General features: G+C 36.5%; 1 protein-coding gene across 4 annotated transcripts in view; it reads right to left on the bottom strand.

Annotated features, from left to right (window-relative positions):
* Positions 1–26,795, bottom strand: part of TAFA2 (TAFA chemokine like family member 2) — a 182,024-nt gene that overhangs the window by 5,308 nt on the left and 149,921 nt on the right. For 2 of the 4 annotated variants that reach the window (XM_051632605.1, XM_051632596.1), the window contains 4 exons: positions 18,445–18,597; positions 17,285–17,409; positions 5,514–5,692; positions 3,487–4,959 (listed from right to left, as the gene is read on the bottom strand). In XM_051632605.1, the coding sequence (XP_051488565.1) occupies positions 5,663–5,692; positions 17,285–17,409; positions 18,445–18,597 (308 nt within the window). In that variant the 3' untranslated portion in view covers positions 3,487–4,959; positions 5,514–5,662. The remainder of the gene's footprint in view (positions 1–3,486; positions 4,960–5,513; positions 5,693–17,284; positions 17,410–18,444; positions 18,598–26,795) is intronic. The other 2 variants (XM_051632614.1, XM_051632621.1) reach the window with 2 other exon arrangements.

Below are 26,795 nucleotides of genomic sequence, written 5' to 3'. Positions count from 1 at the left end.
AAAAGCTATTTGGTTTGAGTGGCTGGGAAGCAAGATATTGTGTCAAAGGTCTTTATAGGAAAAGGAGGACTGATCACAGCATGTGTCTGATCTTTAAAATCTGAAGAGAACAGTAATACACTGAATGGCTGCAAATCAAGTCTAATCAATTTTTCAGTTAATAATTAATATGTATGGAAAATTAACCCTGATGCTGTTTAACAATACAAATGGAAAAAAAACAAACCCTTAGCATCCTAGGTGTTGAGTTGAATTAATTTGCCAATTTTGAAACATAATTATTCCCTTTATGCTAATACATTTTTCACATGGTTTTTATATCATAAATACAATGCATTAGACTCTCTTCCCTTTCTTCTACTAACTGTGCTATTAAAGTATAATTACTCTGCAGTTGCAGAATTTTAATTTAAATTAGTGAGTGGCTGCTGTAAATTGGCTGTAATTGTTTGTGAACTCACTTGTTTAATTTTAAAACAATATATAATTAAATACAACCAAAGTTTTCCACATTTCTTCTGCTCACTAAATGTTCAAAACAGTTTCAGTCTTCGGGTAGAACATTTTTGCCAGGGTAATGCAGCGCTGCTGACAATGGGTGAAAAATGTCCTCACTTATGAAATTCCCAGAGCTGATGAATACAGCAGATAATTCTGTCTATTCCATAAGAATAGGTTCTCAATAAAAACCCAACCGGATACTTTTACTCAAAATTTCCTTCTGCCTTAGTTAAGGAAGGGTGTAAAGTCAAGATCACAGCATGTAAAGAATGGTTGAGTGAATATTCTCTGAATAGTAAAGCCCTTTTCCTTAATTTCATGCATCTAAGAATCAAAGTTACAGGATCACAACTAGGTGTAGAACAAATCTTCTGTTTCTTCAGAGAAACAAATATATCACTAATTATTTGCTAACTATAGAGTACTTTATACCTGCAAATAAGGTACACAAATATTATTTAATAATGTTAGAAGAAAAGAGAAAAAATATATAGGGTATATTGAAATAAGCATGTGCTGGAATGTTCCATACCTCAACTTAGAATGTTTGGGAGTTTTTTTGTTTGTTTTTTTTTTACTGACAGCTCTGTCAATTTTTCTCTGTTTATTGCAAACCATACACAAAGTCCATATTAAAAACAGGCTCTTGAAAGTTAGCAGCTTGCCCTTCTATGGATGCCCTTGCAACTCTAATTCTCTCTTTTCCAACATGCATAGTAAGCAATAGAATTTAGTGGGGGAGGAGTGTTGGAGGACTATGTATCAGTGCAAATGCAGAAAAGGGGCAAGTCTTTAAGCCAGTGTTTCTTCCCTGCACAGATGGTTCAGGAGAATGACGGACCTTTTCTTCCAGTACATGCAGTGTATTTTTATCCATTTTGTGTCCTTATTTTTATATTTTTTCTTATAATGTATGTGAACAGACCACAAAAAAAATAAATAAAATGTGGTCAACAACATGAATCTTTAGCAAACTTTTCCAAATAACAAATACACTTCGGAAGAGGGCTATATCAGTCATATCTTTCCATGACACAAATAACTTTGTTTGGTAGTGAAAACCTAATTTGAGTATTACAATGCAGAAACAGAAGGGCCCATACAACCAGAAACAAACATCTGCCAATGCATTTTTCCACTTAAGCCCCATGCGAATGAGGTCAAGGTTGGAAATGAATCTTTTGAACAGATGGACTTGCACTATTTCCTGGAACTTCAAAATCCACAGGGAGTGTTTGCCATGCACTACCATTCATATGTGGCTTATGAAAGGAAATGGCAGTTTGCATTGCCACCTCTGCATGTTTATTCACTGAAACAGTTCATCTTGCAAGCTTTGGAAATGCTTCTGATCTAATACTACTGCCTTGTACTAGTGATACTCAAAAGTACTTTGCAAATATTAACAAAGGACAGGCTCCTCATTTCCTCACAGCTTGAGGACCCTGTGATTTATTTTCTAAAGTGGGGAAGTGGGACAAAAAAGAGCTGTTAGGGGCATTTTTGCAATAGGGTGTCTATATGCACTTAGTAGAGATATGTGGATTTGGGTGTTTATGGTAGATAACTAAGTTTCTGGTTGCATATGGAACTGTTCCAAACATATGAGAAAAGTGAAGGTGATTCAGCTGTATTTCAAGGGTATGCTTGATAACTTCACTGCAGCAGAGAACTGTGAGTTGGGAAACAGGCTCTTTTTTCAGTCCCACAGACCACTATTTGACTTGTGCTAATGACAAAACGCAATATTTAAGTGATTTGTGAGCACTTTGGAAAAAAAAAAGATATTTAATGATAACTATATGGATTCATTTACCTCCAGCAAGTATTACACTTTTATAGACTTTTTTTCAAGTCTTCATGTGTTGCATTCCTGCTCATAAAACTTTGGCCCTACTTTACATATCAAGACTAAAGAGCTTTAAATTTTTCCCTTAACTTTATTTTAGGTACTGCAATATCAAAACTGTTAGTCTAAACATATTCCCAAGCTTGTAATAGGGAAATTTAGAATTCTAGATCCTCAGGTCTGTCCTCCATCAAACATCTCTAACTGATTTTGTTAATTAAACAGAACATTTCCCAGTACACTTAAATTACTCAAAAGTTTCCAATGTCTTTGATAACTACCAGACGATAAAGCTTTTAATTCTTTCATACCTTTATTACACTGTTACTAATCAGAATTGCATTTGTGATAATTCTTGTGCTTAGGACCTTCCAATGCAAAGAAAAAAACATGTTGAAAACTCATTTCATGCAACCCCATTTAAAGTAAAATTCTCTATTTCATGTTTTCCCGTTGCTCTTATTTCAGTAGGAGACTTCTGGTGTTGGAATGAAGATCTAGACAATCAGTATTAAAAACAGTAATTAAAACTAAAAAGGTTCAGAAATCTTTCACATGTAAATTGGCTTTCTACTCGCTCCAAATAATCTTAAAGTTAGGACTAGAAAAATAGGTAAATGAAAAATACTTGAAGGCATGGCATGCATTCCTGAAAATGGCAGAGTTCTTCCTCTTAAACATGGTTTCAAGACTACACAGACATCTACCATAACTTAGGTATATAGTAAAAAAAGGTCTTCCTCAACTTTTTCTGAATTATAAGCAACGGTGTGGGATGCTGAGCTTTCAGCTACAACACACCATCTAACTGAATGTACCAAGGCGTACTTCCTTTATCAGTGCTGTTCTCTCCTCCAGATCATGCGTTGCTCTCCCACAATACTGAGAAACTTAAGTTCATCAATTAGCTCTACCTTTGAAAGGAAAGAGGCTGAAGAAAGACTTTTAAAGGCTCCCAGAAGCATCTAACTGACACACTGTGGCTGCTCAGAAGCAGAGTCTCTCCAACCACCCTCCTGAAGATCTGCTCAAATAAGCCATGAGTCCTGGGCATCTGCAGCAAACTAAGCACCTACAATGAGGAGTAAGGTACAACAATTCCTATTAATACTCTGTAAACCTGTATTTGTACACACCTGCTGCTCTGTGAGTAATAAACCAGGGCTGGAACACATTTTCTGGAGTGGTTTGACTCTTTATTCCTCAGCGAACGTTCTGGCCCTTCCTTAGAATCCGACCAAGACTAGGATTCATCACAACTAGTGCTCCAACGTGGAGCCAGAATATTTTGTGTGTGTGGAAAAATCAAAAATTGTCACCAGGCATAGCAGAAACCTCCTTTCTCTACTTCTCCATTCGGACTTGAGGAGTTTTACACGTTTGCCTAAGAAACAAACACATGTCAAGTACTACACTGTTATGAAATTGGTTACAGTAAACAAAATAGGATAAACGGGATTCTTTTTAACTTACAAGGAAAAGTCCAAAATGAGAGGGGAAAATAGATTTCAGAATCAGAGTAACTTCTCTTAGCAAAAGAGCATGGTCTCAAAAACACCCCCAAGAATAACAGTAACCTCAAAGGAAAAGGTTTAAACATACTCAAATCACAACTCACTGGTTTATCACAAAAAGAACAACCCAATAGAAACTGATAGGTAACACTTATTTTTGCAAGTACAAAATAGTAATTGAAAAGTTCTTTGAAAATAAGTCCATGGATAGACCTGTGATAAAGAAAAGAGCCATGAAGTTAGAAAATTATTCATTCTATGTCAAAGATTAGTGTGTGTAAAATGTGAGCATTCTGAAGAGAACTCTACTTACAGTAATTTCTATGGTTACTAAGTTACAGGAAACATCATAACAGGTGACACATTTCAAAAGAAAATATTAAATTCAAACAGCTAGTTGCTTAACTAGATACTTGACCTGCTGATCAAATGATTGCTTCCAAAAGGGTTGTACAGCATCTCAAAAGATCACCTGAATTTCTGTAAATAATGCTTACAAAAAAGATTGTTACTTTTTTTTCTTTAGGCTTTTTAACTTAAATGTCATGCTGCAGATCATTAGAAACATACATTACAAGATTAAACTCATAACTTTGATAACTTTTTAATTTAATAAAGTCGCTGCACATTTAAATACCATGAAACAAATTAATATGGCTCTGTATTCTTATTTCTTATTTGATAGTTTACAAAATAATCCTAATAGATACAACTCACTGGGACAATTATCACAGAATATATCTGATGAAGACATACGGATTATGTGAAGGCTAAATCTAATTCATTAGTCTTTTGAACGTACTTCATTAATATTCTCTTCCAAACGGTAATGCCAGCAAAATGCACATATCTAAACTTTCTCAATGTTTTTGTAATTCAGCAGAGAAATTAAATTTATGGTAGAATAGTTCTAACTTCACAAATTTTTTTAGCTAGAGACAACAGTTTTATCTTTAAAGAAAACTTAAACGTAAACCTTATTTTACTTTCTGTAACATATAATAACTGTAGCAGGCCAGACAAGGATATATCTTCTTGAGGTTTTTGTGGTGATCACAACTCCACAGTCGGACTGCAGCATGGAGGCATAAAAGACTGCAAGACAATTAATTATATAAATGTTTTTTTTTTCTTTTTTACACCACTTATTCCATCTAGTCATCCCAAATGGGAGATAAAAATAACATCCTTCCTTTTCACAGATGAGGAAACTAAAGTATAATAAAGAGTCATGCTACCCCTCCAAATCTAAGAAAGTAAATGGAGAAGGAGGGATGGGAACAGAGCCCTTCAGTCTTTGGCTTTATCTGACCTCACCTACCTAAAGAAAAAAAAACACAACCAAACAAACAAAAATAGAAACAAAAAAAACCCCAACACCCAACCCAGCCTTGTGTTAAAACTAAACTGAGGTTTTTAAGTTGCCTAATAGGTATAACAGACTTTCATCTTGTAATATATTTTTCTAGAAATTGGGTAAGACTGAACTTGAAATTCTCCCACAAAATACCAGGTAGTCTACATTCATCACATCTGATACATTTTTTTCTTCAGCTATTTGAGATGTGTTATCTTTTTCTGGGATTTTGAATAGAGAGTAAAAAGCCGTCTGGATGAGATCAAAATAGAAATGTAAATTATTTCCTTACCTGTAATTTTTTCTCTATGAGGGTACCTGCTGCTCTATTAGTGCAGTACTGATGTGTTTTCTGCCTTTGTCCCAAGCTTCAGAGATTCCACTGTTGATTTTCCCCACTTGTTTACCAGCTTCCACTACTGGCATTTTGAGGTAGTGAACTCATATTTGGCTCCAGGAATACTGCCACAGCTGAGGGAATATAAGACAACTAAAAAACAAGTTAGAAAACAGCAGAGCAATATCCAGGCAGGAAAAAAAGAATGTTTAAAAACAAGGAATCAGTCATCAACTTGAAACCCTTTGATCATTTGTCTTTCTCTCTCCATCCATTTAGAATCTTCACAGGAAGAGAAGACTTTCCCATGCTTGGAGAAATTTTAGCCTAAGTAGTGGGTGCTGACAGAGTAGCGGGTACCCATTCGAAGAATTTAAAATTATTTCAGGGAATATAATTTTAACTTTCTCCTTTATGAATACCCATCACATCATCAGTCTAACAGAGACAAGAAACAGAGGAAAGGTGGTAGATTTGGAAGATTTCAGAAAAAGCCCTAACACCTTGTCTCAAGTCTTAATAGAACAGGGGAAAAGGAAGACTCAAGGCCTTTTCACCTAAAAGCTGTCATAGATGAACAATTAGAAGGATTTCTCACTGCCCAATGAAAAATAAAGGAAGTCTGTTTCACTAAGTAGTCAAGATTTTTGTTGCTGATTCCCAACATTCCCAACTGATAGTTGTAGTCATCTTGATAATCTGAGTAAAAGAAGGAAAAGAGAAACTAGTATGTCAATTTAACAAGTAAATTAATAAAACACAAAACAGAGTGCACATCCACCATCCATGCTTGCAGTTGCTTGTAGAAGACAAAATTTCACTGTCATTGTCTTGCGTTTTTATATGTAATGGTCACAAGTTCCTGTGGCATTATTGGAAGAAGACAGCATAACACACTAGTATTAATTCCAGAAAATGGTGGCTTTGATGCTTTTCCATGGTATTTTTCCATGATGCACGTTACTAGCATAATTCCTGAACTGATTAGAAATATCTTCTTGCTTGAGCATTACGGAGATTTCAAGGTGAAAGTTGCAGCTTCCTATAACTCCTCTGCACTGAGGATCACCTTGATACTGTTCCTGAAATTCACAGTATGCAGAAAAGACAAAGGAATAAATGAACTCTAGAAGTTTAACTAAGAACATGGTTTGGTATTCTATTTATTTTGTCTTTCTTAAAGAACTTGGACAATTGTCTAGATACCTGCATCTTCTCATTATCTTCTGATGAGTATGTGACCAAGATAAGGTAAGTCTGAATGAATCAGAGTAGTTAATCACAATTAAAGATCAGTATTCTAAAATCTCAAGTAATGAAGAACAGACCAAAAGGCTCTGAACAGGCTGTTGCCTTCAAATGTCAGGAATGTAAGTACAAATTACATGTTTTAAGGTCAACAGAGAGAAATAGGACTCTGGTAATTTCTTGAATGACCCTCTAAAAAGAAAATGGTTTTGCAAGTAGTCATCTTCAAATTTGCCAAGTTTCATCCTGGGAGAAAGTCTCCTGTTCCTTTTTCATACTTTGAAAATGTTGAACAATAATTAACAACCGGAATTAGAATGATGCCTTGAAGATGATAAATATTCTATACTTTTGTTTTCCAAGATCATTCTGAAATGATTACAAGGAAGCCGGACAGAGGGATCTTGGAATTCTAGAACACCTCCTCGGATTTTTCAGTGCATTTGCCTGAAATAGTAACAGCACACGCAGGTCTTCTTTGGCAGGGACATGTTCCTGAGCCACAAAGCTTGAATTCAAGATGAAGGAACAAGCTGTTGTTCTTCTGGCTGGCATCAGTTAAGTATTTTCTGGCATTCTTGAACTTGAAGAGGCAAAGCTGTTTTGGACCTTTTAAAGCATACAGCTCCATTAAAATTCTCAAATATTCTATTACTACTCGGTAGACACACATTGGTTAGACACAATCCATTGTTTTTGTGACACCATATCCATCTGCAAAAACTGGAGACACACTTATGCTTCCTTCTGGTTTTGATGGTCTTGCCAGTATAATTCTACCAGTCACACCATACAAGTAAGTCATGTCCTCCTGGAGATTTTGTAGCTTCACCCGGAGTCTCCATTTCTGAGCTCTATAGAATTTCTCACTGCAGATATGGAAGGGGATGAATGATGGTCAGTTCTGTAAGATCTGAGAAGGAATCATATGCCAATTATGCAGTAGAAGAAAGGTAAAAGCCAATTTTGTACAATATATAAAGTCCTCTGGAATCTCTTCTTCATACACAGCTGTAGTGTCTTTCCTTAGATGGTGTTCACCTGGTGGAGGAAGGAGTAAACTACAAGATATTTCTTGTGGAAATTAATTCTGTTGGTCCACTTCTTTTTTACTTTGGTCACAAACATCAATCTTCCACTTCTTCTGGCATGAAGTACTTTTTTCTTCATTTTTTTAACAGTTTTCAGATAGGATAGTACTATCTTCATTGTTCTTGTGGAGAAATAAGAGTTACAACCATGCTCACTTTGCTCTGCAAAGGAACAATATCTGAGTAGTCTGACTTCAACTGGTTTGAGAGTTGTTCACTCCTCCAATGGTGACTATGCATAATGCTTTGTATGACTGACTTTCTCCACTTGGTGTTGATTAATATCAATTTCCCTCCTTCCCTATTAGAAGGCAGAAAAGCAGAGTGGAGGCAGGGAGCACTTCTGAGGTTTTCTATAAACACTCCTAATGAGTAGGGAAATACTTCAAGAAAATTATGGGATTTTGAGAACTGAAAGTAATAGCTTTTGGACAGTTGGGAGCCACTTGTGCACTCCCTCATATCAGTCCTGCAACTAAGCAGTGATGCACAGTTTTGAAGCCTGTGCCAAATCCCCTTGGAAAGAGACAAGAGTTCTGCCTGCAGCTATTTAGGTAGCAGGTAATGTGAAGTTTCAGAACATCGCAGTCCCTCTCAGCTGAAATGTATCATTTCTGACTTGGAGAAATGATCCAAAGAAGCCCTTGCAGACTGCAAAGGAGGGTAAGACAAGGAAGAAGCACTATTTTTTGAGCATGCCAGCATGACTCACACAAAACTGGCATGTGAATATCATCTGCTTGTATGGCTACTTGTGAGGTAACAGAAGATGAAGATTTCCCAGGAAAGCTAGAAAGGACTGCTAGATATTCAAAGAGCCCTTCACATACAGCTGTAAAAGGACAGAGACTGGCAGAAAATGGAGCTGCAAATGAGAGTAGAAACATCTTTGATTTCAGTGTCAGGACTTTTCCACTTTGTGGAGAATTGCAGAAAACCAGTAATTTACGTACAGCCTTCAGAACTCATTCTTATTTTCCATCATAGAGACAGAAAATTACTCTTCCAACATGAGGCCAATATCTCAAACATGCCAGCAAAGGACAAACTGGGGGGCAGGGGAAAAAAAAAATAAATAAACGAAAGAAAAATAAATCACAAGTTGAACCTTTTGGGACAAAGGCAGAAAACCTCTTGGCTGGACTGATGGAGTGGAGGATTCCCACATGGAAGACATTAATGCTTGCAAAAATCACTGATTAGTTAATTAGTGACATGCAACTGAAATCCATTTGGCTTTTTGTATTTAAACATTTCATACATGTTTTCCTTTTATTTCAGAGTAATTCTGTCAATTTACAGGTTCTGCAGAAGCTAAAATGATGCTTTACAATGGATGCAGTCTTACCTTAGGAAAAACTATTCCCTCATAAAAATGTATAAGCCACAGCATATATTACTAACACTGCAAATATGATGAAGGAATTGCAAAATATCTCATTTCTTACGATTTGTACACTGTGTCTACTCACAAAAAAAATTAGTGTAACACTTCTGAATAGCTAGAGACAAGACCCAGTGCCTTCAAAAGGTGCTGTAGCAAGGGATTGAAAAAGATACAGAAAACTGCAAACCTTCTAGGCAAAAGCTGCTAATTTAAAAAATAAAAATACTATTCTGGTTTTAGAAATCATTTTCTTTCAAGTAATGCATTAACAGGTTCCTTATTTCCAGAAAAAGGTGTACCTATGAATATTTCCTTTAACCCATTCTTTCTTGATATTCCTCATTTTCAGTTATTAATATCAGTATTTGTTGGACTCAAAATCAGAAGAGAAAAAAAATATTTTAAAAATTTGAGACTGAAAATGCCTTGGGAGATGAAAATTTGGATTATCTTCACCAGCCCAATAAGTTTTACTGACCTTTCATTCTATGATTTTGCTTGTAACATTTCAAAACAAAACACATCTTCCTTTAATCCTTTTCACCATAACTTCTGCTTTGTGAGTATTTTTACATTCGTTTGCTTTTGGGGAAAGGACTATGACAAGTTCAGATTTCTGTGACCTACAAATGAACGTCATCGAGCTGCAGGCCAAAACTCATGTCAAATGTAGACTCGCAGCAGGAACTTCTTCATAGGGTAGAACTAGACACACTAACTTCACATTAAAGAAGTAAATTTGGTATATAACACCTATTTTTAGGAAAACCAGTAAACTGCATAGCCATGAATACTGATGATTCCTTGTAACATGTTGGCTGGAAATGCTAACTATTTTCATCAAAAAGTCCAAGTGTCCCAAAAGATGAGTATTCAGGTGCTCTATAGAAAATACAGAGCTTCAGCATGAAAGAATTGTGATACTAGATCAAAGTAATTGTTACTAATTCAAAAAGTTACCTTGATCCCAGCAAATGCCATCCTGTTTCCATTACCAGCTCATTTGCCCCCTGAAGTTCATATGTATTTTTAGGAAAATGTGTACATACCACTTATTGCTATTTTAGCAGCAGATTAGATACATTGCTTGAGTTAGCAATGAGAAACATGCTGAGACAGCTGTAAACTTCTCCTAGTGACAGATTAGCCAAAGGCATGGAAAGAGATACCTTCACAAATGCAATCAGACTTTTCCATGGGTAATATTTTGCTACAGTCTGTGCACTTGTATTGTAATCACATCCTTTTTATGAACCCCAAGTTATTTCTAGTCAGGTAGATAGAGCAGTTTTACAGTGAGGTTGTTTCTTAATGTATTCATACAGCTCCTTAAACATTAGGAAGAACACTTCCCATCATTATTTAATACTGACACATGACAGATCATTGATGTAGTCTGTAAGTATATCATGTTTCACAGTGAACAAAGCCAAAGGCAAATTATTTCATGTGATGGAAGTTAGTAGTAGTTTTACACTGAAAAAATGTCGTATGAGAAATACACAATGTTTATATGATGGCTTTCTGCTTTTTCTAATTCCATGTCACTACTACCACTGGTTTTGAAAAGCCTGGGGGAGGAAGAGGAAAAAGACACAAGGGAAGAAGTATCCACAATGGCAATATTTCTTTCCAGCTTTGGCAGAAAAATGAAATTTGCTTCCTTTTCTTCCCTCTGCTCCTGCTTAAAAAGCCTATGCATCTGTTGGTCATGTGCAACAGCACAATAAACAACTAACACAGCTGCATTGCTAACACCAATTTTCTTCTCATATCCAGGGACACATTTCAGCTCTCTTTTATTATGTTGTCTTACTCAAGCAGTGGTTATGACAGCACTGGTAGTAGTTGAGTCACCACTAATGCTGCCTCCTGACACTGGGAAACTCAGCAGCCCACTGCAAAGCATTACTGTGTAAAGGTACCTACCAGAGGTCCTTTTATCCTTGTGCTGAAAGGGCTATGAACAGCATATTTTATAAATTGGAACATAAATAAAATTACTGCCTCTTCTTTCAGTAGCTGTAATTAATTGAGAAAAAACCCAGCATGTGCAAGTGAGAAAGAGAAGATAGGGTAAAAATGTAAGCAGAATTTATAGATAGTGAGAGAACTGCATTGATTCAGAGTAGGGAATGCACATACTGAATACCATTTGGCTTCATGTGCGGCCACTTGGCATGTTTGGGTAGCACACTTTCTCCTCTTCCAAGAACCGTTATTCAGTTTTTAGTTTCTTTTAAACTGTGGGTGCCGTAACGTAAAATTAGATTAAAGGGAATATTATAAATATATTTCTTCAGGCTTTCTCCAATATTGTTTTTGAATGTAGATAAACACTCTCAGTATGGATTTCTCTCCATCCTGGCAATATTTGTTCTTTTCACACTAGTCGTCTATCTCTAGTATTGATTTGGAAAGCAGATTTGGATTTGGAATGTAGATAAATATACTCAATACAGATTTATTTTTGGCCCTGTAATATTTCTATTTTATTTCTCTCTGTCCTTGTAATATTTATTTTATTATTTTACAGTACTTTATTTCTAGTATGGTTTGGCATACAGTTACATAGTAATATATTAGATATTGATTTCTTTCTGTTCTGCAGTGTGCTTTTCCCCACGTATTAAAAATAATAGCAAGTTTTCAGAGTGACATTTGCAGTTCCTTTTGCCCCTCACAGAAGTGTGGGTGCTTAGCTATCCCAGAAGTCAGATGTTTATTTCCAAAATCTGGCCCAGAAAGACCTGTCTGAAAAAGCTACTCTCACTTTCTCATAGGAAAATTTTCACTTTCACCTTCTAGAGATTTTCAGAGGTTAATAATCAATACCTGCTATACATTATGTCTGATCTTTTTTGCTAATTTATTGTATTAGTATTTATTAGGATTAGTATTAGTACTAATATTATACCAAGAAATCAATTCTAAATGGACATGTTGCAATTTTTTAATGAAAAATAGATATTGGACAACATCACTCATCATATAGGATTCACTGATTTAACTCACAGCTGTGTATCTTCAGAATATGAACAGTTTTGAAACTTCTCTTATATTACATTGCGTCTGACAGTGGCCGAAGTCCAAAGCTTCCCAAAGTGATAAAGAACGAAGGGACTTTTTTAATCATCTTCCTTCTGAAGACAACATCAGACAGAGTAAAGTTTCTGAGGTAACATCTTCCTATTCTTCCTATTCTTCCTATTCTTCCTATTCTTCCTATTCTTCCTATTCTTCCTATTATGCATCTAATTGTTAGGCTCTAAGCAAGTCATCATAGCTTTCCTTTGGAGTTATTAGGGAGACAGAAGCACCTGCAGAATATAATTCATCTGACTTATGCTAGGGCAAAATGAATTGTCCTTTGGAATTGAATAATTGTGTCCAAAACTAAAAAGCCTAGAGCTTAGGCTAGTCATCTCACTATAGGGAGTCCTAACCCAAGCAGAGTCCAGTAAATTCCACTCCACATATTTTAACCAGAACTTAGAGTCAAGCTATGCCTCCTACCAAAAGCAGTTCTACCAAATCAAACTAAAAGCTCAAGAACAAGGTACTATTTCATTTCTGCACAATGGTTCAAAGCTGCACAAGGAAAAGTTCAGACTGGACATTAGGAAGCAATTCTTTACTGAGAGAGTGGTCAAAGACTGAAATCGGCTTCTTAGAGAGGTGGTCAATGACCCAAGCTTGTCAGTGTTTAACAGATATTTGGACAATGCCCTTAATAACATGCTTTAACTTGGTCAGCCCTGAATTGATCAGGCAGTTGGACTAGATGACCATTGTAGATCCCTTTCAACTTAAATAGTCTGCTCTGCTCTATTCTAGTCTACTCTATTTCTCATGAAAAATATCAATGCATATTTCTCTACATTTTCATAAAATATCATCCCATGGACACTCCTCCACTCCTGGGCACAAGTGCACACTTCTTTAGTTATGTCACAGCTCCAGGTTCTCAAGATGAGACCCAGGATGCACCCCTTTGTTCCTGTGCTCTAGTTTCTGCAGGAAAGACACTCAGGTTCACAAGCTGCTCAGGAGCCACAATATGCTCCAAGCTAGTTCCAGGGATTCCTGGGGAAACAGGACCCCAGAAGGCATTGCAGCATGCACTTCAATAGAGGTTACATGCAGCATCTGGTGCTCTTATTTACAGTCAGCCTCTATTCTAAAGAAAATGGACAATGTACTGTTCTTCAAAATACAAGTGAAGCGTAGCATCTGGCTCTTGAAACCCCTTATCCAGAAACCTCTGGTGTGGAATACAACCCGTAACTGAGAGAAATACAAAATTCTCTCTTCTCAGCTCTTATCTGACTGCAAAATCTTGTCTCTTTAAAGGACTCTTTTGTTTAATACAAACTCATCGCATTTATTTTACGTAATTGTCAATTTTATACATAATGCTGCTATATTTTGTAGTTTTCAACTGATAAGAAAATTTCTCTGTGTTAAACAGACACTTTCCTTATTCTATGCAAAAGAAAGAAAACACAACCAGGAGGCTTTTTGAATGAAAGTGATTGTATTAGAAAAAGCTGAAAGAAGAAAAACAAATTTCAAAGGTTAAAAAAAAATCTTTGGATTTTCCCCTTTGCTCAATACTTTTATCATAACTTAAGGAGGGCAACATAACAATTTTTTTGTGTTTGTTTATCAAAACATTGAGGCTCAGCATATAGAAGGAAATTCAATCACTCTCACAAGAGTTTTTCAGTCTTGAGGCAAATGTCATGATGTGCCTGGTAAATCTCAGCTATGCACATATTCATTTCATAATTCTAATGTGTTCCTCAACATCCTCTTTTGTTGTAGTATAATTCTCAGGAACTCAAACAGCCATTTATTTATATGAAATTAAAAAAAAAATAAATAAAATAAATAAAAAAAACAAACCTTACTGTTTCAGCTAAGTTGTAGTTGCCTTTTTTTCTCTTTCCTCTTGCAGGCTGCATAGACCCCAAATAGTCAATTCTAAACCAACACAAGTTAATTCATGCACACTTTTCCCCTCACATTCATTCCTTTTCATGGTTAACCCCTAATGCCTAGTCCCTCACACTAATACACAGACAAATGAGGAAAAATAGTTTAATCTTCAATAATACACTGGTTTGCATTCTGAAGGTAAATAATCTCAACCTGAGTCTTCTTAACAGTTGAATTCTGAATGCCATAACATTCATGCTGCTTCTAACTCATTATTCATTTATTACCTTATTAGAACCCCCTATCTGAATAAAACACAAAACCTCAAGTAGACCACATGTTTAAAAATCAGTTTTCTCCCATTATCCACTTGGCCTTTTTGCTTAGTGACTGGTACCATAACTATTAAGAAGCTGCTATTATAATTTTTTACAATAGTGTGTTTGAATATGCTAACAGAAGTGGACAAGCAAAATACCTCCTCCCTCCACTGGTTTTATCTCTAACATAATGCTTAACTATTAACAGCTCAAGATAAGGAAACGTGGGTGCTGCTTTTGAACTTGGTATCCTGTAGAAGACAAGATAGTACTTCAGCACATAATTGGGTCATTTCTACAGCACACAAAGGATGCACGCTTGCAGAAAATGTTTGGAGATGAATACAGACTTTCTTAAGCATTTCAGGAAAGCCTTCACAAAGCTTTCTGCAATACATTTAAATCACCCAAGCCATTCAGTTCTCTTTGTTTCTTTATGCTTTTGCACTATACATAATAATCATGCATGGGTTATTTCATTTGACTATCAGAAATTTATTATTCCTGTCTTCTTAAATCTGACTTTATGTACAGTTCCCTTTATTGAAAACAAAAAAATTAAAAAGAGGGAGGGTGTTTAAAAAACAAAGAGCACTTTAGAATTTTTCCTTTTATTTATAGACTTTGGGGAGCAGAAAGAGGAGCTGAAAAATACTGTAGTCACCAAGTATTAGGGAAAGTACTTGATTTTTTATAATAAGCTACTCTCTTAGCATGAATCAGAATGAAATCTGTTAAAACCTCAGTCCCCTGCATCTGGGAAGACAGAGACCTTCACTCACCTGCCACTTGGTTTCAATTACTTAAATCTATTTTCAGTCAGAAATTTGAACTCAATTTTGCTATTGTCTCAAAACAGCTCTGCAGCTGTGTGGGAAATTAAGGAAGAAGAGGGCAACACACAGTATCTGGACAAACTATAAAACAGAACAAATAGTGGTAGACTTAAGGGAATTAATATTTTCCTTTTAATGGTGGCAGGTCTGCAAGCAGGTTATGGTAGCCATTGTACTGCATCAGTCAGTATGATGGCAAACAGAGACAGGACTGGCTTTTTCATACCATCACTTCTGAATAGGTATGAAATGAGTCCTGAGGATTGCCACCATCCATGGAGGACAAGAAAAGTCCAACTCTTGCAAAGAGCCAGACCTACAAGTCTGCAACAGAGGCAGAAGCCCTGGAGGATAAGCCTTAAGCTTCTGTAGATTCCTAGCAGTGAACAGAACTTCATAACCTTGGCCAATGCAAAAAACCTAACTTCTGACAAAATGTACAGAAGAAGTCTCCTCAAGGTGCTTATAATTCATCTCTCCCCATTTTGTGGTCTCTTTTTCCCTACAAAAATGTAATCCAGACCCATATTTTTACTTACTGCTTGTTAAACACTCACAATATATATAAAATGGCACCCATTCTTGAACATTGACAGTGCCATGTAGTAGTAGCCAGGAAAAAATTTAAAACACACACATACAGTTATTTTTCTATTTATATTGCTATTATTAAATTCTATCTAGTTAATTTCTGCTATATTGTACCTGCACACACATTTTACGTTCCCATAATCAGATTCGCATTGGCATGTACAGAGTTAAGTGTGGGCACCATTCAAGAAAGACTAGCTTCAAAAGAAACACACTTGGAAGAGGATTCAAGAGTGGAACTGTCTATCAAGCATTTAGGAAGTATCCTTCCTTCAAAGAATGTCAAAATGTTTTAAAGACATATACGTATTACACCCAAGGTGTAACAGAAATTTCATGCATATGCAAGGAAAATTTCAATCAAATGACACAGACACTCAAACACCTGCACAGAGTAAATGCCACACTAGCAAATTATGGCCAAAAATTACTAAATGCTTACGAGAAAACCAGTCATCAGTATGTGGGGTGAGGTGTAGGCTTGAATGTGTTTATGCTTACACACATGCATGTGTGTCTTCAGAGTGCATTTTAATCTGTTTTTGTTGATGACCTGCATTGACTCTATTATAGAGATACAACTCTGTAGTTTTAGGAGCAGTTTTGAGTGTTTAACGCTTATCTGAAAAAATGGTTATTCTTCTGTTTCTCTTAGTCACTAAAAAGCAGAGATGACAGCATGTTTACTTTTTTCTCAGGCATTGTATATGAGGAATGTTAAATCTATTTCTATTAAGGTAATTTTGAACCAATAATATAAAACATGTCAAACAGAGAACAGGAGCTCACTGAAATTCTGTCGAAATTTTTTAGTAAATGCCAGTCATACAAGATAGAAGGAACCAGAAGATTATACTGTAATGACACATCAAATGCTTACCATACTCAGAAGTTTCTACGCAGAAATATGGCAATTCCATGTTATTGATAAAAATGCACTTGTTTGCTATCCTGTGAACAAAGAGCTTAGCAGGGAGTATAGACTTTGTGCAGCTGGTTTTAGATACGTATTTAGATATGTATTTACATATCAGATTATAATACATTTGATCATTACTGGTAGCTGAAAAAAAAGTCATCTCTACTATCTCTGCTGCTTACCTGAGATGGTTTGGCACACTGCTTACCATGTTCAAGCAACTGCAAAGTATGTTGAGAAAATAGTGCAGGACCAGGAAATCCAGTCCCAGTATGAGTCTCTTGCCACACTTTATTATTCTTCTCAACTCATGTCTTCTATGTGCACCCAATTGCCTGTGCACTTTGGTTTTTATTAGCTGTTGGTAATATGTCACGTTGGTATCATACCTACCCTAGTTGTTTTCACTTTATTCCCAGAAGAACAGCTCCATCCCTTACGGTCTGGAAGAACTTTACATTCCTCCCCTTCAAGACATGGTTGCATGTGGCACCACCATTTCTGCTCCACTATTGAAGCTAGAAGAGAGGAAAACAAATACATTTGCATGTTGTAGAAGCCGACACTTTAAAATGTCATTATGTTGCAACATTTATTTTCCAGGAAAATGTTAGAAATATATTGACTGACAGCTGGTCTGATTTTCAGGCAGCCCAGAATCTTCTTAAGAAGTTAGGTCTCAATTTGCACAAGGTGCTGTGAGCTTCAGAGTCAATCTCTTCACTTTTTTTTTTTTTGCAATTTGCTGCAGTTCAGGAACTAATTTTACAGCATTTCTTCCAACCCGCATTTTTTCCTGCTCAGTCAGATTTCAAAGTTTTAGGTAGAATCTCCTCTTTTAAGTTACTATATTTTGCCTGATCTACTATATAGTCTACCACAGTCTGGTGAAATGTATTCCCCAACAATGACATATTTACAGCTTCTCTCACAGCCAACAACATACCAACAGTAAAGAGATCATACAAAGGGTGAATCCATCCTCCTCTTCTTTGAGAGACAGCAATATAAAAAATCAGCTAGTATTTTCCCAAAGAAAACATATGAGCCTATGCCGGATTTGTTAAGTAAAACATTACTATCACACTGTGAATAAGAAAAATAGTGTTGGTCTAAAAAGACCCGCTACATTAAAAGAAACACCAGAACTATGTTCTGTTTGTTTACTTGTTCCTGTATGATAAAAACAAAACTATAAATATAATGTAAGACTGCAGTACATTAAAATTAATGCTCATGTAGATTTTTCATACGCACTTTCAGTTATGTGGATTTCATACAGCTCCAAGGGCACTCAGTTAAATCAAATTCAGCTTCTCAAGAGGTCTCTTTCAGTGGCATCTAATAATTTTGCTTAGCGTTTCCACAGATTAATAGCAAGTAATTCATTTTTCCCATCTTCCATTCACTTTGGGCACACCCTTCAAAATGCAGAAGCTTTCCTACTCTTATTTTAAATAGTTAACTGTACTGGAATGGTTCTCGAAGATGACATTAAGTCAGTAAAACCCCCTAGAAACATGCAACAAAAGGAAGCAATAAAGTGGTCTCACCATCAACACAAGAAGGAGCTGCCCGGGTGGTACCTGCTACCTGCCCGGGGAAGCAGGAGCACTTCACTGTCTGTGATCTTTCTTCTATCTTGTTCTTATTGCAACATCTGTGCAGTGCCACCACTTCACAGGTCCCAGTTTTAACATGGTGAGCTGTGAAAATAAGAAGACGAGTGATTTGATAACATTGTGAGGCAGCATCATACTCTTTGGGTGGTTTTTTTAATTAGAAATATCTTGACCTTGGCTCTGTAAGGCAATCTGCCATGCATGAAACTAGAATTACAATAGTGCTAACACTAGCATGTAAAGTTGATTTATTTTCCAAATGTAGTGTAACTATCTCAGGCAGAAAACGGTGGCTAAAGAAGAACAATTGGGGAAGGCTGCATATGGGACTGTTCCAGTGAAGCAGGAAGCAGAAACTTTATTAAACTAACCTAAAAAGTATATTAAATTTTGGATTCCCATGAACAGCAATTTGTGTCTCTACCAAGCTTTTTTTTTTATTATTTTCTCAAAGGGAGAAACCTTGAAAGGGAAGCGTATCGATGTCAAAATGCCCACACATGCATATGTTTTCAGAAACTGTGTCTCCAGACTTTACATCCAAGGCAGATGCAGTTTTTTACATGAAATCCCAGAGCCTTCCTACAGATGGACAGAGAGGAGTAAGCAGGATACAGAGACAGCCCTCAAATGAAGAAAAAAAAAAAAAAAATAAAAAAAAAAGAAAAAAAAAAAGCAAAACCAAAACAAAACAAAACAAAAAAAAAAGAGAAGTAAAATCTACTAAGGAGTCGCATTTTAGATCTTTCTGCCTGGCACTGCAAAGGAAGTCTGGGAACATGGAGAACCAAAGCTTTTCAAAGATCGGGGCAACAGGACGATGTTTATTATCCCACATGGAGTACCCATCACCCTCACCCATACTACTCTTGACTGATGACCAGAATCATGCTACTGGAGTCCTATGAGAGGACAAATTTGCTGAGAGGAGAGCTACCAAACTTCCCTTTCTGGTTCAGCAGCCAGTTGTGGTATCAGTGGTTACTGATACAAACCAGGTATTTCTGGAGATGGTTCATTTCCATCAGAAGGAGGAGAAAAAGAAATCTGAACTTTTAGCTTCTATTAACGTACAACCTTGTACAGGGAGGAGTATGATTTACACAAAGCAATACATGTTTTAACAGTACTTCTAACTCCTTGATGCAAAGCCTGTGTATTGAACATTTAAGCTATATATCCCATTTATATCCCTAATGGCAAAAAATGAACTAGAGCTTTCGTGAGAAGGCCCTACTACTAACAGGCTTTCAGGAGCCCAAAGTTGATCCCTGGATCCACTCAGTAGTTATTGCGCAGTATCCACTGCCAAAAGGCCTGAGGAGGAAAAGAAACTCAATGTAGGTTATAGACCCCAAAAATGTGCCTAGAGGCAAAAGCCACAGGCAACAATTAGACTCTGGGTCTTCATCAACAAACATAAACTACTAAACATTTTATTCAGGCAATTATGCATTTTTCAGGAGAACAAAGTCCACTGAACAGTCTATGATTTTTTTCATCTCTCACTGCATCATACTGCATCAGGTCAGATTATGCTCTATCCTATTGTGCTATACTACAGCTGAAATGATGTAACACAATGTAAGCAATTAACCCATGATTCATCATATTGTGATATGCTGAAATGCTATATATAAACAAGCAATCTAGGAGAAAAAAAATCTTTTGCATTAAAATACTTTTTTAAAAAATTCTTTATTATTTTAATTCAATAGAGGTTGAGGAAACAACTCATACAATCTACCTGAACTTTGCAGCCTCTGATATTTTCGTACCTTTGATGATAAGCAAACATTTTTACATCTACCAGCACACAGTCTGCTGTAAAAAAAAAAATATTATTTCCTGAAATATTTTACTGGTATATATGCCAATGAAACGATTTAAATAAATACTTTTGTTTTCATTAAACTGTTACAAGTTTTTTTATTTGTGAATATGGTAAAAAATACTCTAGGTTATATTTCCCATGTATAACATACAGTAGAACATACGCTGCTTTTGCAAGCTCACATTATTTAAACATCTTACACCCACACATGCTAACACAAATTCACTAATTTGCACTTTATGAAAGGCACATAAAGAAACAGACACTGGATCTACAAAATAAAGTTAATTTAGTGGTAGGATTTGAACTTCACCCCACTTGATTTTTCACTATATTAGTTTTCAGCCCTTATCTGTATTCTGATGTGAATCACTAATCCTGAAATTTTGGCCCCTCTATCTCATATTAAACAGCTTGACATAGCTCTACCAGCTCTACAGAAATGCCGCAATGTACCTGCTAAGAGAAAATAAAGAGCTTTCTGTACCAATAGACATCTGGATTAGACGCCAGTTCAGAGAGGTATTGTAAAATGCTGTGAGGGAAATGTTCATACTGAAATAAAACTTTGAAAGACTTCATCTGTAATAATTAGCGAGAGAAAATCAGGCATTTAAAGACTTCTATGGGAAAATAACATAATTAAATTAAATGGTCACTTAAATGAATGTACAATACAGAAAAGCATTTCAAAGGATGAAAAATGGGAAAGAAAAAAAATAATCATATACTGCTGAGAGTATTTTGGGACTCTTTAATAAAGGTGTTTTGACATTTTCTAGGTATAAAATCAGAAAATACTAGAAAAGTATACAAAGATATTTCAAACACTGAAAATCTAGGCTAACAATTCTTTATTTTCTATTTACCATCTCGAGTATGCAATGAATATTCCTTGAGAGGAAATGTAGGGATTTCAGCTCCTTATGCTATCAAATATATAAGTTCCAGTGCAGTAACATTCTGCACATTCACATGAAATTAAAGCCTCTATACAGTAGATAAAGGATTTCCCACATCACAATACAAATTAACCTCATTAAGCCACTGAACTATTCCACAAAAGAAAGATAGTAGTCTAGAAGATCCACATTTTGGGTTTATTTCTTTTTCTGCTAGCACAGACTTCCAAGTATGCTGCTTGCTTTGCAGAAAATGTTTGAGGAACTGAATGTCATTTCTGGAATCCTACAGAAATTCATTATTCAAAACTACTGCAAACACTCAGTCCTGCATTCTCTGCTAATGCAAGTAATCCTTACAGAAATCAATGTGAAGAAGGATGGAAGAAAGAGACTTGGAGATATCTATGTGTACAGACTGTGAAGTTTTCCTAATGATTATGCGTAACATAATATACATCCATATTATGTTGCAGATGTAACACCACATTATGAGAGTCTACTTGGCAAACAGACATATACATATCTCACCCATTAACAGTATGTCCTGTAATTAACCTACCACTCCTATAGCATTTCTCGTGTAGTGAAATCATCATTAGCTATCTAATAAATCAGTGTGATATTGCTACATCGAAAACATCACAATAGTGCTACTGGAAATCATAAAGCTAAGTAATTATTTTTCTTCATTTTACATACAACTGAAGGTGCTTAAAGTGTATATTTAAACATATACAAACACCTTTAAATATATAGAAATACTACCCGTTCCCATTCCTTCATGACAACTTTAATATTTTTTTCCTTCAGGTGAATGAAATTTCAGTCTTATTTGCACAGTGCCTCTGTCAGTAAGTTATGTCAATTACTCTTTTATTTCTGTGGGAAGTTTATTCCAGGCAAGAAGGCAAGTTACTGTATAAAATTATTACTTTTGCAACTCACAACTATGAATATAAGGTATTTCATGCAGTGTTACAGACAAACCTAGCATTAAATCAGGGAAAGTCCTCTGAATTTCATTGCTAGTTATGATTATTGTTTCCTAACTTCGTCAACTTAAACATTCATGTCCAAATCTGACATCTATCTGCTTGGCCATTTCGTTTCCTGAAAGTTGCACAGGTTGTACCTTAATGAATAGAATAGCCATGAAAAAAAGAGGAAGAAATCTTGCCATGGACTAGATGAAATAAAGTCACAGGCTGTTTCTGTCCTCAGGTTCCCCATCATTGCAGTAGCCACCGTATAAACTGTGGGGAAAAAGAAACATCAAAAAGGGTCTATTATATGCTCTCTGCAAAGACACTGGCACAACTGAGTGATACAGCTAAACCCATCTAATGACTAACAGCTACTGGAAGGTAAAGATCTCTTGTCCCTATTCCTGCACTCTTTCATCCCTTGCTTCCATGTACACTGCCATTTGATGGTGATGACAATAAATCAGGGATTTAGACTGACATAAAAATATTCCCCTTCTTGTAGGGTTGGTTCTCTACTGGTTTAGTTCCTACAAATGGGTGCAGAGACTAGTGAGTGCCATAAAGGAAGCAGCAGGAGCAGTGAGTCACAGATACCTCCTTCTGCAGAAACCAGTTCCCGTATCAGCACAAGCACTGCAGCTCCTTTGTACTCCTGCATCAAATAAATGTATCTTATTTTATTCCACTCGAGGAATTCCTCTGAGGTCAGAGAGACTATGCAAAGTGTGTAAAGCTTTGTTTACTTGTATCTGTGTATTTTTCAAAGCTCTTCACAGCAAAAAAACTTTAGTTGAAACAGGAAGCAACAGATCAGTAACGAGGAGAGGAATGGAGATTACTTTTAGCCATGAGTTTTAATCGAAATCACATCTACTATTATACAAACTTTTGCCTTTTTTTCATCTTAGGTACACTCAGGAAGATGTCCCATAAAAAATACCACAGCGATCTAGTCCTTCAAAGTAGGCAAATAAGTAGTCTTTATTCCTGTAAACCATATCCACGTAATTGCATTAGGGACTATAATGGAACTCCTTTTTTAATAACCCTCTACATGGGAAAACAAACAGTATTTCAGCAGACTATCAACCTACTTCATCCTTTTCCCTGAGAGATTAGTCACCATTCTATACCCCAACATTGAAACAAGTGCATGAGGGGGAGTTACTGACATCAGAAAAATAAATAAAGTCAGTAGTTACAATGTACCATTTTCCAGATGAGGCTCTGAATCACTGTCCTATTCTTAGTGACCAGAAAAAAAAGTGGGTTTTCTTGTTCACAATCTATTTGTTTTGCTCACACTTATTGACATGGAAAATAAATGTAGGTTATCTTTCTGCTGCACTTCAGCAATTTCAATATTGCATATCAGTCTGAGTGTGCCACTGTAGATAGAAAGGAAAGAAATAGACTTGCAAAATCTCACACTCATAAAAACACACATGCATGCACGCACACACACACACACACGTGCACACACACACACACAGAGTTGCTGCATTTTTTTAATAGTTTAATGTGTTAGTAGTTGCCACATCTTAATCAATCAAAATCTTATGCCACCACTGCTAAGCCAAGATTTCCATCTAAGCTTTCTCTGTTTAAACATCAGACAAAGATATATAATAAAAGAAATGCACTGTCCATTTCCTAAATTCAAACAATTTCAATATTTTTCAATATCTTCTGTTATATCCACCTAAAATCTGGTAAGGAAAAACCTGAATTGGATTTATCTATATTTTATCAACAGTGGTGCTGGCATTGCTGCAGCTGTGTGATCTAATAACACAATCAACGTGAAGCTTTTTGTTAGAGTTAAAATCTTTTATTTGAGCAGTCAGCATAACTGGAGGAAAAAGCAGACAAGATTTTGGGAACACAAGCTTCCGTTTGCTTGTGTGACAACAACATGAAGAACACCTGCATTCCAGCTCCATGGGCCACAGGGAGGACTGGCAGCACAGACATCAGGAAAAGCAGAGATGTCTCCCCTACCAGTCATGATCACATTACCTCTGGCATGCAAAGAAGCACTGGTAGATACACACTGACCTTCCTGAACATCACCTTAAAGATCAGATTCAAAACAATCTGAAATAAAAAAATTTTGTTCAATCAGTGGTTTTGGATGACAGTTCCAATGACAGAGACAAGGTTTTCTATTTTCAGTAAAGGTGACATCTGGATTTGCAATCAAGATATTTGTTCTGGTGATTACATACCTAGCACCTACTAGAATAATTGAGCAAGTGATGACATACAGTCTACATATGTGACTGAAAACTATGATAAATTAAGATTATTAAATCATGGTTTAAACCATCATTAGAGCTGTCATGTGTTTTTCACTGAACAATTCATTCACTAGAAGAGCAGAATCCAAGCAGTGTAACCGTTTTTGAAATCTAGTAAACTTTGGTTAATAAATGAACCCAAAAGGGTGCATTGTCAGAGTCAGGAACAACAACAACAACAACAACAAGTTGTTTCCTTACGTTTTCTTAATTTTTTAACAGTATCTTTATTGCTAAAACAAACTTAAGGGCCATTGAAAATTGTAAAAATTCTCAAAAGAAAGCAATATATTTTCTTTAATTTGGAAAACAAACTACTTGGTGTGTTTCTTTTTTTTTTTTCCTATTTGGCCAGTCAACTGAAAAATCAATTATAGTCACAGCAGTAATTCCTGTATCGTCAGTGGTAACAATGAGGCATGCTACAGTTGTGGTGCATCTCAGGAAAGGCACTCATGATGCTTTAATTTCCAAATAATACATGGGGTTGTGCTATAGAATCAGCAGGGAAAAAAAAGGTTATTTTTTTACTGTCTTATTCTACATTATCATTACATTTCACATGGCTATTTAAAAACATATCTAGCTATTTATTCCCTTGATGCCACATACATTTGAAACATTCACATAATTTTAAACTAGGGTGCAACTAAAAACAAAATACCAAATTTTACTTTTAAAGAGAGAAGTTTCAGTAGGGAAAGCTGCTCTCTAAGTCTCTTCATGATCCCTTTTCCAAATACCTAGAACCAAGGCTGAGGCAAAAGAATCCCCTTACTTTGGCACAGCCTTTGGTTAAGCATGAAGACCCTGGGGGTCCACAGAGGCCCCAGGATGCTAATAAGAACCAGTGCCATCCACAGGGAGCAATTAGCCCCTGGGCATCACCAAGATGAGTCAACCCAAGAAACTGCCTCCCCATAAAGCCCTGCAGATAGAACGGAGTTACTGCTTACAGAGGTATAGGACACACTCTTGGATGAAGGGGGAACAGAATTTTGGGATTGTGTAAAATTTGACATCAGATATTTTGTGGAAACATATGAGACTCACCATGTGATGCTTAGTGGAAAGACCAGGGCAGGAAGGGAATGGAAGGGGGTCAAGGTGAAACTGAGGAGGAACAAGCATGAGTGAATAAAGGGAAAAGGGCAAGACGGGCCAGTGAAGCAACTGATCAGTACACATCTCTGACTGAGCCTTGTGCTCAAACACTGCAAGCCATCCTATATTCTCATTAAATTCCACTTTTGCCATTTTTGTGGGTGTACTCTCTTCTCTGGGTGGGCATACATGAACATGGGAACAAGGGAAATTCAGGCCAGATTAGTTAGTGATAGATTACGAGATCTGATTACTTGAAACTGGCACGGGATCACAAACCTCAAGTGAAAGCAACTGGCAATATGGGGGCACCTTGGACCAGCTATCAGTTGTGCTGAGTGTCTAAGACCAGCTGGAGTGATCCATTTTGGGTGTTTGCATATATATGCACATCCCTCCACTAGCAGACTTCAATTCTGATGAGCCAGGGAAGAGGACTGGGCTCCCCATTGTGTGATTGCTGTGGGTATGCAGAACAGTGTTTTGTTCTGTCGGCACTGAGCTGTGCAGCTGGCTGCACACGTACTGCGTGTGTGTGTGTCTGTACATCTATGTGTTATTCTATCAGTATCTAAGGAGAATACATGCTCAGCCTCACCATTGACAGGACCTGAGGATAGGGAGCTGCAGCATTTTCACATCTACTCAGCTGCTGTATTCAGCAACCTCTACCAGATGTGAGCATTAGAAACCTTTTGGAAAGAAAAAAAAGCAAGGAAGGCAGAGGCAGCATTTGGCAAAATCACATTTAGCCTTCAATCTTTGCTTCTAAGAAGTGTACACAGACTGTCAAGATAATGAGGCAGGTCACCTGGTAGATCAGCAGATCTATAGCTGTAGAGAGGCACATGCCAAAACACTACAGTGAGTCAAGCAGAGGAGTTCCTCTATTTGATGAGAGTGGTCCCTGCCACAGCAGTGGCCACACAGAATTTTTTTGCTTGATGTGTGCAATGCTATGATGTGGACAACTCCTTCGCATACAAACATTTTCCAAACCCTTACAAATACATCTTATTGACAAGACTTTGAGGTCTTATTTACTGCATTCATGTTTCCATGCCTTGCATCTCACCTATAGCTATTAAAAGTCACTTGGTCACCTTGGGCACTGAAAAAGTCCTGACAGACAAATTGCCCTCTGTGCTCTACT

The sequence above is a fragment of the Apus apus genome, chromosome 1, assembly GCF_020740795.1.
Source record: "Apus apus isolate bApuApu2 chromosome 1, bApuApu2.pri.cur, whole genome shotgun sequence".
Taxonomy (NCBI): Eukaryota; Metazoa; Chordata; class Aves; order Apodiformes; family Apodidae; genus Apus; species Apus apus.
The sequence above is the reverse complement of the archived record's forward strand: the minus strand, read 5'-3'. Positions and strand labels throughout refer to the sequence as shown.